Source organism: Apis florea, unplaced genomic scaffold (assembly GCF_048593485.1).
Source record: "Apis florea isolate Af1SG1 unplaced genomic scaffold, ASM4859348v1 contig_3391_pilon, whole genome shotgun sequence".
NCBI lineage: Eukaryota > Metazoa > Arthropoda > Insecta > Hymenoptera > Apidae > Apis > Apis florea.
In genome coordinates, this window is record NW_028256754.1 from 3,111,852 (window position 1) to 3,129,154 (window position 17,303).

General features: G+C 23.3%; 1 protein-coding gene across 3 annotated transcripts in view; it reads left to right on the forward strand.

The window, feature by feature from the left end:
- LOC100872917 (RYamide receptor) overlaps positions 1 to 17,229 on the forward strand; it is a 35,620-nt gene extending 18,391 nt beyond the window's left edge. For 2 of the 3 annotated variants that reach the window (XM_012495258.3, XM_086912531.1), the window contains exons 2-7: positions 6,301 to 6,695; positions 10,906 to 11,156; positions 11,779 to 11,938; positions 15,113 to 15,181; positions 15,427 to 15,664; positions 16,204 to 17,229. In XM_012495258.3, coding sequence (XP_012350712.3) covers positions 6,327 to 6,695; positions 10,906 to 11,156; positions 11,779 to 11,938; positions 15,113 to 15,181; positions 15,427 to 15,664; positions 16,204 to 16,403 — 1,287 coding nt within the window. In that variant the 5' untranslated portion in view covers positions 6,301 to 6,326 and the 3' untranslated portion in view covers positions 16,404 to 17,229. The remainder of the gene's footprint in view (positions 1 to 6,300; positions 6,696 to 10,905; positions 11,157 to 11,778; positions 11,939 to 15,112; positions 15,182 to 15,426; positions 15,665 to 16,203) is intronic. The other variant, XM_086912532.1, reaches the window with a different exon arrangement.
- The last annotated feature ends 74 nt before the right edge of the window (positions 17,230 to 17,303 follow it).

The following is a 17,303-nucleotide window of genomic DNA, read 5'->3' on the forward strand; positions in this document are numbered from 1 at the left end:
ATTTTAAATCGAATGAAATAAAAGAGGATTGTATTCTAAATATTATTTAAATAAAATATCAATACTTTACACTTTTCAGAGAAATGAGAAATTTATATATATATAGCAAAAAAATAAAGATTGATTTGACAAGTAGATTTCTTCTAAGTAGATTAAGATGAAAAATAAAACTTTTCCTTTATCTTATATTACAAAATTATTGATATTTCAAAATAAATATATAAAACATTCATAAGATAAACGATCAAATGAATAATTCTTGCAAACTGATAATTTCTTTTAATTTCAAATCTATTCCAAATTTCTTTATCCAAAATTATTTAAAATAATTTTTGAATAAATATTAAATATAAAATAAAAATTGTGATTTTTCAACAATATTCAATTATTAAAAGTCTATTACAGACAACTTTCATCCTATATAATATTATCTATATTTGTGTTTATTGTATTATAGTATTATAGTTTCGCAGATATATTCCACAGACATATTTTATTATCTATAATACCTGGAAATCAAAGAAAAATCCTTAAAGAGATAATTAATTCTAAAATCAATTTATAAGGATATATGCACAAGTTCTAGAAATCGAACAACAAATTTGCGATATACGCAAGTCTGTGTCTTAACAAGCGAACTGACAACAAGAAAGATTGAAGTTGAAATGGCCTTATTTCCATGTACCGTGTATCTCCCGCATACTGAAGAACCTTTGACCTTTCCTTTCGAAGACAGGGAGAGCATGCATACAGTATGTTATCTACTATCTTTATGGAGTGATATTTTATCGCAAAATTCATATAACGAATGTTTAAACATTCTTCGATCCATGTGTTTATAACAGAGAATTTTGTTTTCTATCATATATCGGTAATACATTGATGTATTATTCACATTTTGATGACTTTGTTTTATAATAAGTAATTCTTTTATCGAATCAAAATTAATAATATTATATTTTATTAAATATGATAATAGAATTTAAAGAAACAAAAATTGTTGGAAACTTGATAAGGTTAAAATATAATGATTGATTATTAATTTTAACTTCAATAATTTCTAATAATAAAATTTTAAAATATATGTAAATTAATAGTCCAATGATGATCTAACTGGATTTGAGAACCTTTTGAACAATAAAACATTTTAAATGAATAAATAGTATGTGAAACTGACATAAATATCAATCAGTTCCAATGATAATTTGAGCTTTATATTTTTTTCTCAATGTCTAGTACTTAATTGTTGAATTGAGTGATTATCCATAATTGTATTAAATAATAAAATGATAAAAATAAAATTTACATTTATTGTATACTATAATTTTTACGATTTTAGATAGAAAATTAAACCACAAACGAGATATTTTCTATCTATCTATAGGCCGAAGAATTGATCGATTGTTAAACCGGAAGTCAAACACGGATCTTCCAGCTGCCAGATTGCCGCTGTTCTACCGAGTGAAATATTCGGGCCATTAGTCGCTATCTATGGATCTTTCCAAGGCTTAATATTCATAAAGCTATCTATTATATCGAAAAGAAATTGTCAGTTCAGATTTTCCATTTGAATAAAGAATCTTCTCTTCGATGAATAAATTCAACAGACAATCCCATTCTAATTTTTTGAAAGTTAACATTCAAATGAAAAGATGCTTAAAGGATATTAAATAAAATGAACGAACATATAAAAAACATACACCTTACAATTTCTAATAGAACGAACGTTTTAAAAGATTGATTATATCTTGATGATTACACTTTTATGTACGAATACTGGTTTATTATCATTTCAATCGTTCTAGTATAAAAACAGTCCGAGAAGTCTTTGAAAATATCTGTATGATAATCGATCGCAAAAGTATTCATCTAATATGAGTTAATAAGCATAAGTTTTTCAAAAAATCAAAAATAATTCAATATTTCTTAAATACAACTTCATACTAAGATGAATAAAGAATTTTAAACTTATTAAAATATTTAAAGTTTAGTGCTCTATTATCCTATTATAAAAAACATTTCCAATTGAAATTATATATACAATGATAAGAATTGTAAGGTTGATTTCAAAGAGATTTTCAGAATGATATATGTACACAAATTTTCATTAAAATTTGATTTTTCAAGTTAAATTTCAAGTTAAACGGATTTCTTTGAAAACTTTTGTGATTGACTGTATACAAGAAACATAAATGTCACATCAGAATACATTGGCGTTTCTGTTTTTGGATATCTAGGAAAGACAAAGCACTGACCTATCGGATATCACTATCGATAAGCTTATAACCAAGAATCTAGGCTATTGAGAAATATACTAAAAATAAAATAAATCCTTGAATCAAAAATAATCAATGTAAAAATAAATTATTTATTCAATATCGAAATACAGGGAAAAAATCATTGTTAAGGACTTTGGTTTGCATGATACACAATCGAAACAAATATTTTTTTAAAAACAGGATTTGCAGTTAATCCGATACGATTTTAAAATAACATTCACACGATTTCATATCTTCATCAAAGATTTTCTTTTTTTAATCTTTATACTGAATTTAATTTTTTATTCCATACAACAATTTTTATTATATTAATATAATATATAATATATATTAGATTGTACATCATGAAATCGATAATAAATCGATTAATTCATATATTCGAGAGCTTTACATATGACAAATGTTGAATTTTCAATTATTGCCAATTTTAAGAGAAATTAAAGAGTTAATAGTTAGTTAAGAGTATGGAAGATAAATTAAAAGAATGTAGAAAATGCAAATAAACTATGCAATCTCGAAAGTTAAATCGCCATCCATTATTTATTGAACCAGAATACTAGATTTAATTCAAAGTTCAATAAAGAGATTGATTAAGATTAAGGCTTTTCGATGAAAGATGTCTGAATGCATTAAATAAATGGCTATTTGTATACATATGGACAAATACAAATGTATTCAACAGTTTTAATAAAATTTTCAATCAAGTTCAAGAACAAACTTTTAATAACCAGTGGAAAGTTCATGGAAGAAATTCAGAAATAATGCGCATCAAAGATGCAAATACATAATGTGTAAATACAGTCTGTTACGAGATCGAAAATATTATAATACGAAATGAAGTCTTTTATTAAATTATACATATATGAGACACTTATTGCACGCGAAGCGATATTTGTCGCGTTTAAGATAAATTTGGTTTTGAAATCAAATTTGGTGATTATTTGATTCTTCTATAAAGTACGAAAAGATTTAAGTTTTTAAGGAAGAAAATAAAAATATGAAAATAAAATATGATATTGGAGTGAAATACGAAATTGGAATAAATTTTTGTTTAAATAAAATGTTTATTATTATCTTTTATTATATTTTAAATAATTAAATAATTAAACTAAACTGTATTTGAAAACTTAATTATTTTAATATTTGACATTTTATTTAGATATTTAGATATTTATTTTTAATACAAATACATAAAATACTTTCTCTATTTTTATCTTCAAAAAATAATATATTTTATATTTTTTTTTTTTGTTTTTAAATTTAAATTTAAATATCTTATATCTTAATCTGATAAAAAAACTTCTTATATACGAAGAAATTTATAACTTATTAATTTTTACTTTTTATTATTAATTGAAATAATAGAATATTTAATAAATAAATCAAATAAATTGAAAATAATTTATTTCTCAGATAAAATTTCAGAATTAATTTGAAAATAATTTTCTTTTAAAAAAATTTAACTCCGTTCAAAACAATCATAAAAGAAGAATGATATCAAATTTAAGTTACGATAAAAAAAACTTTAAAGTAATTATTTATTTTCTTAATTTGTTAGTTTTATTAAAATAATAAGAAACATCGGATCAATTTCAATCTTCTTGATGAAATTAAAAAATATTTTTCGATAAACGTGACAATATTTATTTTCAATTTAAACTACATTGTTTCTGTAATATTTTTAACCATGCAAGATATTGAATTTTAATTTAACGAATGATATATGCATTTTAAAATCGTAACAATTGATTCTCTTTAAAAAAAGAATTTTTGCTTTCAACAATATAGATTATATATAATTTGATAAAAGTAAATTATATACGTAAAATTTTAAAAACTGTCCTTAACCATTATCACTTTTTCATCCATTGATTTTTTTTCAAATTTACTTTTCAATAGCTATTCTTTTTCCTTTTTTTTTTTATTCATATCCAAATAAATTTCATATTTTTATTTCGAAGAAATTATTTTTTTGTGATTGAATTACTTAAAAAAAAATAAAAAATAATGGCTAATGATGAAATACTTATGTGCATAAGTTATTATATGCATAATAATTGAAAAAAGTGATATTTCAATTATTATGAATAATTATTACGTTTAGTTCACTATTAATATTTATATAAAATTATCATTATAAATTAAGATATAAATAACAAATCAGAAACTAATTAATTATTTATAATACAATAAAATATCATTCTAAATATAATTCTAAATTTAATATACAAACATCAATTTTGTAAGCAATATAGAATTAAATTGATTGAAGTTAATTTTTTAGTTTGTGAAAAGTTATAACATTAATCATACATTTTCGCTTTAAAATTTTTCAAAAAATAAAATTAATCAATTCTGATTTCTTTATAACTCAATTATTATATATTACTATACAATTACTATTATTATTAATAGAAATTATTTTTATTTAAAAAAAAATAAATTTTTAGATCTTCTAATTATTGCATCTATATATTATTTTTATCATGAATACTTTTTATTATTAAATTCGATATTAATATCTATAATATACAATTAACGAATCATTAAATCTTTTCTTTGAACGAATGAAACATTAAAGGAAACCAAATAGCCAATTAAAGTCATCATTGTTATTTTATTAAATGAATACAAGTATATGAAATTAACAAAGAAAGTCTTCAATTAAATTTCCAGAATATAATTTCTAGAATATTAAACGAACATCTTGCATTTTAATTGTAGCTTCGAATTATTCGACCACATAGCAAACCATTCTATTCTATTCACGGATCTCAATTAAAAATGGAATTTCGCTATATCTCCTCTTTTGTTTCCTTTCTCTTCTTCTAATTCGACGCATCAGTAAATGAGATCGCACTAATAAAATCTTATTGACAACAAAAAGCTCTGTTAATCAGGATTTTGTTTGAAAACTGCGTTGAATTTTCACGTAGATACGTGTCGATAAAAAGCGAGCTGAAAAAGACATGCTATTCGATTTTAACACGATAGAAGATGAAAGAGATTTCCACTCAACGTGGAAAATAGTGAAATAATTGAAAATTCGCGTACAATAGTTAATCACGATGGTATACAGCTTTTACCATTCCAATGAAATTGAAAAGAACAGGAGTTTGAACATTCAAATTTAATTAATATTCAATATATTGCTTTTTCCAACCCTTTATGCAAAATATCACGTATATATCGCGATTTTGATTGTATTTTTATATCTTCTAATTTGTTCACCGAAGCGTTGAAAATTTTTGCAAGTTGAATCCCTAAGTGTCAGAAAAAATACAGTATATCTATCTAAGTTCAAGAATTTTCTAATAATTTCAAATTTTAAATTTTAATTAATAATTTGAATATTATATTCATTTTGACTATGATAATCCAACGTATAACGTATAACATGTTCGACATGCTCACGTTCATCGATAGTTCATTAAATTGTTTTTCGAAATAATAAAATAATAAAAAAGATAAATACTTTTAAACGAAACGATAAAATTCGTATTATTCTTATACTTTGAAAACGTGTCGATGCCAGCTACAATATCAAAAGATATGCAAATATATGTAGATTTCAGTTAAAACATTCGGCATTGATCTTAGAAGGCGTGTGAAAGATAAATAATCACGATCTGTTTTTTTAATATTGATTAAGTTAATATCAATTAATTCATGCCTGAAACATTCGTATATTATAATATTTAATATTTCTTTTGCGTTTGAGCTTTGAAAAGAATTCCACGAATATATTAACACTTTATCTTGATATATACACATCGATCAAATAAAAAAAACGTTGTGTCAAGCATCGTTTGGCCTTGACGAGTCTTAAACCATTTCTCTTAGGAAGCGCCTTATATCTTGATTACATACCTAAAGTGAACCTATACCCAACCTATATATAGTAGCAGTTCCAAAACTTTCCAAAAGAGCGGACAATGGCGTAACTCTATAATTCAGATCGAAATTGGTCGTTTCAACTCCTCCCTTTCCGCAAATCGATCCCTAACTTTCCTGTTTTCAGATCAGAATGCAGCACGAGGGATCACGATGAGCATGAACAACGAAACGAATTGCTCGTTGGATGGTCCGGCGGGCTACAAGTTAAATCTTATGAATCCAGACGATTGCAACTACTTTGGATCCCAGGGCATCTTCTCCACAAGCTGGTTTCGCGGTATTATTTATTTCGTGTATAGCACGGTATTCGTGGTCGCGTTAACAGGAAACGGCCTGGTCTGCTACGTGGTGCACAGCAGCCCCCGAATGAAGACCGTCACCAATTTCTTCATCGTGAACCTCGCTCTGGGAGACATTCTGATAGCGTTGTTCTGCGTTCCAACCAGCTCCATCAGTACACTGATACTGCAATATTGGCCGTTTGGTCCGGAACTCTGCCCGACCGTTATTTATTTGCAGGTGCGTTTAATGGCCCGCTCTTGTACGTTGGGGAGAAGACAATGGAGAGAAGAAAGATGATGGAAGCATTATTAAAGAATGAATTGTTGGGAACGATGATTTTTTTTAGAGCAAGAAGAAAAGAGATCTTTTAATGGGATATTTTATTTATTGATTTTTTTTTAAATTATTTTATATTTGATTTATAAAATATTCTTCTTTGTTGTTTTATTATTTGAATGATATTAATTACAATTCTCGATTCCAAAATGCGATTCCATAATTTCTAAAAGAATACTGGATATCTAGCGATATTTTTAATTCGAAACTTGGAGAAACAAGCAAAAATAAATTTCAACAAGCCATAAATTTCTTTCGTCTCTTAAAATTGAAGTTTAGAAAAATTTCGGCTGAAAGTCTTTTCCAGTACCACGATACTAGAAACTAAAAGAATATAGGAAAGTTTCTTAGATAAACCTTCCAGATTGAGTCCTGTTCGAAATTCTTTCGTTTTTACGAGGCAGGGATTGAATCTTTTCTATGAAATATCTTTCGTGAAACTTTTAAATATAAAAATGTTTCGTACATCTCTATTATTTGGTTCCACTGACCAAACAATCAATTTCTAAATCTATCCTTAACAAAGATTAACATCTCTAATATGTTCCATAAATAAAAATTAATCAAAAGCAATGAGCGAAATTAAATCATCATTGAAATAATAGAATTTATAATATAACGAATGAAAATAAATAAAAAATCAAAATTGGAGAATAAAAATTTTTAACGTTTTAAATAAACATTATCCATTTTTCAAAACTAATAACAGTTGAATATAAGTGGAAGTGTAATTATATATAACAAGTGTAATTATTCATTATCAAGAGACAGTAATTATTCATCGTTGAGACTATTCCACTATCAAAAATAATTTGTGAATCTAAATGCAGAATAAAGAATATTTAATTTTTATTTGACAATTTAATGATATTTAAGTTGAGACATAATAATAAATTATATTATTTGTCTACAATTTTCAAAAGAATACTATTGATTCATATAATATCAGGCAATCATCAATGAAATATAATTAAAAGAAATCGAATTTAATAATTGATTTATACGATTGATTTGATTTGTATGAATTTGAATAATTTCTGCGAATTTTGGTGAAATTTTATTAGTCATAGAAATTGATAGATTATTCACAAAATGAAATAGATACTTTTAATTCGTAAGAATTTTTTTCTTTATATATTAAATTTGTTCTATATTCTGTTACTAATAATGAAAAATAAAAATGATCTTTTTTATAAAGGCAGTATAATTTATATCAGATTTTTTTTTTTTTTTTAGATCTTATTAAAGTTTTATAAATACGTCATTCTATCAGATAATATTACGCTAATAACAAAGATTAAAAGAGGTAGAGAATTTATGGGACAATAAAATGATGCGTGCCATTTATATGAAATCGATGTCAAGGTAATGAATCACGATAAATTAATAAATTGAGAGATAACCAAGCGTTTTATATTATTAATTTGAAAAATTCGATCAAATACTAGGAAAGGAAGGTGAAAGTAATTACTTTGATGAATGGAACATGGAAAGATGAATGGAAGAGATAGTTTCGTTTAATAAAATTGAAAATATAGTCAAAATTCATTTAAAAGTTTAAGAGGATTAAGAATGACGTGATATGATATTGAATGAAATGAAAGAAATATTCAAAAATATTTTAATTATTAATTATATTTTAATTTTCAATTGTTATTCCCATCAAGTGTTAAATTAATATTATGAAATTATATTTCTCTTTCAATAAAATACAATATTAATTTTGCCAAAAATATTTTTATGAATTATCAAAAAATATGAAATCTACCATTTTGAGATTTATTTACAGATTTTTAGTTGTTTAATGTTAACAAATTGAAAAATCACAATGACAATTGACTGTCGCCTGTTGCTCGTGTCACTTGTTTGAACATGGTTTATTCGATCTATGCTTATGTAAATACTTTATGAAATTTAATATTATAATATCGTAAAGATCAACAATGAGGAGACATGAGAAAAGAGGTTGAATGAAAGTACATATTTTCGCAAAAAATAAAAAAAAATGATAAATAATAAAATCCTAATTTCATGAATTTTGTACATTTCATATTTTGAAATTTTTGTAAAATAACATTTTCTTATCTTAAAATCTTTTAAATTTTTATATTATGAAATCATTCTATAGTTTATTGACCATCCAAATTCGCTGAATTTAATATTAAGAATTAAGAATTAAGAATAATTAAGAATTCAATATGTAATTTTTATTTGTATATCTGTGCATATATATATGTTTGAAAAACATAGTAAACTATTTAATTAATAAATGCAAATTTAAAAATGGGCTATGAATATAAAACAAATCGAAGTTTTAAATATTTTTTAATTCTTATTCCTATAAAATGAAACAGAAATTCTTATAAAATAAATATTTTTTTTTTTTAAGAATATTTTTTCACGATAAACATTTCATTATTACTATTCAATTCAATGAAAGTAAAATAAATTTATATGTGTAAAGATTATTATATTGATAACAGAATACTGGATAAAAATCCAGTATTCAATATAACTTTGTATACACAAATATATAATATCGAAAGTTTTATTAATATTTCAGAAAATTAATAAATATTCAAAGCTAAAATTTTAGGTACATGATCCATCTCCTCTTCTCTATCATTTGCTCAAATTTCGATCAATATTGCTTTTGGAATTCTGCTAAATAACCAATTTACGATAAATTAACATAAATAATTAGATTTTAAGATAATTCCAATATTTTTAAAATTCATTTAAAATCTATATAATTATATAAAATAACATTGACAAAATATTTCATCTTGAAATATGATGTAAACTGTTTATTATTCTATAAAAATATTACTATATAAAGTAAAAAACATAAATTGTTCGAATACGAAGATTAAAAAAAATTCTTTTCAAAATTCGTCAATATACGTATGTGTGATGTTGATTATGTCCACTTATTTAAAATCGATATTTTATAAATCAAGGAATAAATTTTGTGAATAATTTGGGAAGCAAAAATTGATTACCTTTAAGAATTGTAATTTCCAATTTATCGATTTTAAATTCTCTCAGAAACTTGATTCGAAAATACGTATCTTCGATCGATAAATGCATAAATTTGTTAAAACAACGTTATCGTTCGTGAATTTCGCATTTAGCCATGAATAATAAATAATAAATAAATAAATCTCGCGTCGTTTATGCATCAATTATACATAAAATCAGTCTTATATTTCAAATCATAATTGTATATATATATATTCATGTAACTGCGTAATGCAGAACGAAAATTTTCTTCAATTTCGAAATTTTATCGGTTCTATTTTTTGATTTCCACTCGAATTCCGTCAAGATATGTGACAAAGCTTCGTCAAACAAAAGGATATCCCGTTATTGATATTGTTGACTCTCTCAAATCCTTTCAATAATGGAAATCGAGTATTGAAATTTGCAAAATTTCTGATGATCTCTTTTTTTTTAACAATAGATCTTTAATAATATTGAAACGTATAAAATTAATAAAATTCATTTTCTCGAATAAATATGTGCAATATAAGTTGTATATCTGTATATTGAATCAAAATAATTTCTTCGTGTGATTTTTCCAATAATCATCTATGATTTTATTATTTCAAATTTGTAAGAATAATTAAAAAAAAAAAAATCTTTGATACAATTTGTCACGATTTCTGTTAAACGATTTTTGTTATTGCATTTTTGTTGTAAAAAATCGTTTTAAGTAAAATAGAATACGATTATGATATATTCTGGAATATCATTTATATTTATCTTTGCAACACTTTTCTTATAATATCAGAAAATTTCATTTTTATTATCAAATATACGAGATAGCAAATCTTTTCTTTAATATAATTAGATCATATTATCTTATTTAAACTTCAAAGACTCAAAAATTAAATATACACCAATTTAACTAGTAAAAATAAAAATAATTCATTTAATTAATTAATTTTCTTAATATTTATATATATATATATTACATTTGATAATAATTTAACAATTAATTATCCCACTCTCGTGCGTTTTAGAATAAAACATAATTCTTTTATAATATTCAGATTTCTTTTTGAAAGAATAGTGGAGGAGAAAAAATAATTAATAATCATATTTTCAGGCAGTATCAGTTCTAGTGAGTGCTTACACGCTCGTTGCAATTAGTATAGATCGTTACATAGCTATTATGTGGCCTTTGAAACCAAGGTTGAGCAAACGGCAAGCTCAACTTCTAATTCTCGCTGTTTGGATGCTGGCTATGGTAATATCGCTCCCTATCGCTATTGTTTCAAAACTCTTCCAACCATCGAACCAATATAAAAGATGCAATCAATATATCTGCATTGAAGATTGGCCATCGTTGGAAAATAGGTAATTATCAATGCACATTTACATCTTGTATCTTTATCAAATGATTATATGATTAAAATTATGATAATAAATTGTATATTAAGAATTATAGAATATTTATTATATATATATTTAAATACTATATCAATGAATTAAAATATTCACCAGAAATTCAAAATCAAAAACTTATAAATTGGGAGATTTGTAAAAGAAAGTCAAATTATTATAATAATTAGAATTTTAATAATGTCCATTGTACATTTACAAATAATTCTTCATTAATCTAAATATAACACTGTTTGACAAAGTATTTTTTTATCCTTCTGAAAAAATTGATAAATATTACAGGGAAAAGAATCATCGAAATTAAATATGCGAATAAATAAAAATATCTAAATTTTAAATCTTAAATCGGTTAAATCCCATATTTATCATTTTATGTTAATTCGCTGTTTAAAATTCCTTCGACTTTCCTTATTCTAATCGAAATAAATTTAAAGTTTCGAGAACATAGGAAGGAAACTTTGTAACTTTCTCATTTCTCTCGAATTCACCACCTATTAATATCTTATCGAACTTAGGAAAGGATAATAACTTCTGACAATCGATTTTATATTCACTTTGCGCGTTTCACTTGTTGCAGATATTATTACTCGATCGCGTTGTTGGTTCTTCAATATGTGATACCAATAACAGTATTAGTATTCACTTATACCAGCATCGCTATTATGGTTTGGGGTAAACGACCGCCAGGAGAAGCTGAAAATATCAGGGATCAGAGAATGGCACGTTCAAAGAGGAAGGTAAGATTGAGAAACGAATTTGTTTTTTCTTCTTATTTTTTCGATCGGTATCTTTATTTCTTCTTTCATCATCTGAAATCACTCTGAATGTTTGTTTATTTATTTAAATGGGAGAAACGAGAAACATTGAACGAATATGAATCGTATTGGATTACCATCTTTAATTCTTAAATATAAATAACAATTTGTAATAATACGAATTAATTCATTTAATCGATTAATTAATTTAATTTGAAAATCTCTCAATTAAAATTATTAAACAGAGATATTCAATCTATTTTTACTTGAAGATATTAAAAATATCGAGACAAAAATTATACTTTATGAAACGTATTCATCGTGACAATGTCATTAATAAAATATTTATCTGAAATTTTGTTATATTTTCTTTCGCCACTAATTATATCAAATTTTTTATTTTAATTAAATCAAGATAGACTAGATCAAATTTGTAAGGATAGAGATGGATGAATGAAAGAGAGAAAAATGATTTAATATCTAGTAAAATATGTAAAAATGTTTAATTTATTATCTTATTTATGGATCGATCTTAATCGATACTATGCATTATAAAATTGTATAAAATTGTATAAAATTAGCAACGAAAATTAAAATAATCATTTTACGTTAAAATAATCCTTGCAATAGTAAGTATCATAAATAAAATATTCGTCTGATCTGTATGCAGGATTTATTGCAATCTCTTGTATAATTTAATATATGCAATTGAAATATTTCCTTAAATATTAATGGAAATGTATAATTCTCATATAAAACATATGTTCTTTCAAAATATTCCATGAAGAAACAATTGCTCCTTCTATTGATCGAGTAGACTTTATGCATTTTTTAAAAGAAAATAATCATTTGATTTTTAATCGAAAATTATTTTTACTTTTAGCAGAAGTATAATCATCAATAATAATTTCATTATTAAATTATTTGTTATATCAAAGCTAAAAATTTTTCGAAAATATGTTAACGATCATATAATAATTATTATCATTACTATAATTATAATGATTAATAGACAATTTATGTTAATCATATTAACCATTGACATAAACAATTCATATAAGTTATAATTTATTTAATATTATGTACTTAGCTTATTTACAATAATTATACATTTTACATATAACAATATATAATTATTTATTTATATTAATAATTTTTGAATAAATAATAAAAGATTGAAAATAATAAATAATAAAGAAAAATCGTAAGTAATAAAAGACTAATCTTAAATTAATTTTTTTCAAATAAAGCTTCAATGATTTTGAGAGAATGATTACTTTTGTTGTAATTACTTTTTTCATGGATAAATATTTCATAGAGATCACATGAAGATCAATTTTATTTTTTTCTTAAAGAAAATTGTACTCTTTTCATAATTTTATTTATTTAATAATAATAGAAATTTAATTTCGTTTTTTGAAATAATGATTAAACAATCCATAAGACAAAAAACGATGAATCAATCATCAAAACTGTATTGCCCCATTGATTGTAAATAAAAACGAAATAAATAATTTGATTCGTTTCAATACGTCAAGTTTATCAGAAATCTATGAAATGTAGCAAGAATATTTATAATCCGTACAATCATTTTCAGTAATCCTAATTTATTTCACGACTACGTGAAAATATTGCAACGAGTACGATAATTGAACGATTCGTTTCAGAAGCATTCGTTTTTATCGGAGTGTATTCGAACGTAAAGAGAATGGCATCTGAAAAGCAAGCAGAAGAGCAAACATCGATTAAGAAAATAGAAAAAGGATGAAAAGAAAAGTAATAGTAGAAATAATCGAAAAACTCGAATTGGTAGCTGTAACATTTGTATTTAATTTCTTTTATGTGCGTATTTGAAAATAATAATTATTCTATAAAAATAAGGATATTTATATATTTTTTGTTGGCAAAAAAGAATAACGATAAACATGAGGAATTATACGATCAGCACTTCTCTTTAAAAATGCGTATTATTGAAATCAAAATTTCAAAGTTCCAATAATCGTATTAAATTTAAGATTTTAGAAATTTAAAAACTAATGAATCTATTATTTTCTTCTCTTTAATTACTTATTCTAAAATGTTTGTTGCACATTTAAAATATCTTCATTAATTATCTTCATTATTGAGAAAATAACTTGTGACAGTTTATTGTTAATAATAGAAACAAATTTGTATATAATATATTGCGAAAATTATTAACATAGGTAATTAGTATCTAGTTAATTCTCGTAATTAGTTGAGAATTACTATGATAAATTTTTTTTTATTTTTTGCTTAATTTTAATATATTTCACGATTATTTCGTCATATATGCTTATGTGAAAAACAAATGATGCAAAAAATAGAAGAAAGAATAATAAAAGAATATATAAAATATCCTATCTATTAAAAATAATATGCAGAAAATGTAAAAAGAAACAAAGATAAAAAATATGAAAAAGAATTTTAAAATAGAAAATATTACAGTAACATAGAAAATCTAGTTAAAAAAAGAAATAAAAGAAAATGTATAGAAAAAGCAGGGATTGTAAATTCGGATTTATCTAATGCATAAACATTTGTTATATAAAAATGAAATGATCGAAAATCCTATAAAAATACGAGATGAATAATCCAGTCCAAAATGAAAAGCCTATTACTTTGAAAGTGATCTCTGATTTTGATAGAATTATTGAAATTATTATTTCAATTATTATTTCAATGGTATTATTGAAATTATACCGAAAATGAAATTTATTTAATGTTATATAATTTCTCATCGTGAAAAAAATAAATTTCTAATTTTTAAAATTCATATGAGAAACAAAAATGAATTAATCACAATACATTATAGTAAGAGAAAGTCGTTTATATCACATATATAACATCACAGTGAAATAAACAGACAACTCTAAGATATTAGCTAACATGTTTTTCTTATAATCTGAACCTTGAATTTTAGAATTTCAAAACATACCATAAAATTCTGAAGAAAATTATCAGGAATAATAAAAAAACTATTAATTTTTTTTTTAACGATTCTAAATTGTTTTGATTTCATCTAATTAAAATTTTAAATTATAAATATAAGCATAAATTTATGGTATAAATGTGTTATTTATATAAAATCATTATATAAATGTATCATAAAAAATATCAATTGTACATTTATTTCAGATGGTGAAAATGATGGTGACAGTTGTAATAGTATTCACTGTTTGTTGGCTTCCATTCAATATATTGAACGTAAGTAACAATAATTCTTATTTTTCTACTCTAACAAAATGTTACAAAAAGAAGCAATTACAATAATATATATTTCATTTTACAAAGAGATTATAAAAAAATTCTTTAATTTTTAATCACATTAATTTTTCAGAAAATCAAAGTAACATAACATTACGTTGTTATGTTACATATTGAATAATTATATTTTAAAAAATAATTATACTTTCAAAATATATTTTTAAAAATGTTATAAAACATTTTAGCTAATAATGGATAATAACGAAACTCTTGGAAGTTGGACCTGGTTTCCTTTTGTATGGATGATTCTCCATTGGTTGGCTATGTCTCATTCCTGTTACAATCCGATAATTTATTGCTGGATGAACGCGAGGTTTCGAACTGGTTTCATAACAGCAATTGGCCATTTACCTGGCACAAATCGAATTCTTCGCAGAGAGAGACGTGATAATTATAATGCTAGTTTGGATATTCCCTTAACAGGTTCTAATATTTAATATTACAAAACATTGAATATAATTTAACGAAATGAATTAGAAATATAATTTTCAAAAAAATATACTTAATTAGATTTCTAAAAGTTTGAATGAATTAAATTTAAATTTAAATTTAATTCACATGATAATATGATTCTGATATCCATTGATTTGAGATAATAAAAATCGAAAAATTCTAACATTTTTTTAAATATTAAGAAAATAAAATGAAGTTTTTAACTATGATATTTTATAAGTTTTTAACAGTATATTAGTTCATTAAAATTATTTACAAATTTTCTTCTATATCTTAAATTTTAACCAGTCTTCTTTTAACAAAATATATCGATATACAAAGAGAAATAACAAGCTGTATTGAAAATTATATAATCCTATTTAAAATAGATACGATTATTTACATAAAATCTAATAATATCAAAATAAAATTACAACTTTTATCTGAAACATTTTTTAATAATCAAGTTATTTAATTTATCCTATGTATTTTTTATTTTAACACAATACTTGTAATTTGTTCAATTACAGGTTTCAATGATTCTAATCATTCTGTCCTTCGACGTATGAACACATGCACAACATATATCAGTGTTCGTCGCAAAGCAAATGGGAATCACACTGCACCTGCAAGAAGTGCAAGCTTCCGGAATGATTCTTTCCGGCCAATGGCACAACAATTACAACGACAATTCACTTATCTCGAATCTCATTCAGAGGAGCAATTGTAAAGAATTTTTGTAATTAAATTAACGATTAAGTGTTAAATGAAGGTAAATATGAGATTAATGAATATATAGAAAATTTGAGTGGTGTAAAAATTTGCAAAAAAAGATAGCGTATGGAGATCGTGAAAAAACAATGAATTAAAAAAGATTTACAAATATTACAACGATATTGTGTGAAAATTAACGTTGATTTTAAAAATACAAGTACATATAACCTGAAAAGGAAAGAAGAAAATTTTTTAATCAATGTAATAATAAATTTTGTCGTTTTTTGTAATTAAACATACCAAACATTTTGTACAAAATATTTGTGTAACAATGAACAATGTGATTAGACAAGTGATCTATGTAGATATATTTTTATGTTTTATTGAATATCTATTTTTTTTATTTATATTTATTTCAATTTATTTATATTACATTAAGAAGGAAGAATATAAAAATAAGTTTTCTTACATTTTCTTATATTTAAATTTTAGCTAAAATTAAAATATAAAAAAACATGATTCTACAAATAATGGCAAAAAGTAAATATATATATATCCATTAAAATTATTCATGATGTTATTTATAACAATAATCATAATCGAAATAAAATTCTTAATATTTTTTTAATATTCATTTTTTTAATACAAGAGATAAATCATATCTAATTTTGTTAAAATTCTAATGAAATATTAAATTGCTATATTTTTATCTATTCTTTTATACAAATAGTATTATAGCAAGATTAACAAGGATTTAATAATTGAAATTCAGAAATGTATCATATTGTAAACAAAACTGTTAAACGATAAGAGATTTATAATATATATCTTACAAATATCAATCACCATCTTTATCTTTCCTTTTCCTAAATCATAGATATGATACAAACTATCTTATATGGAATGCTATATTTAT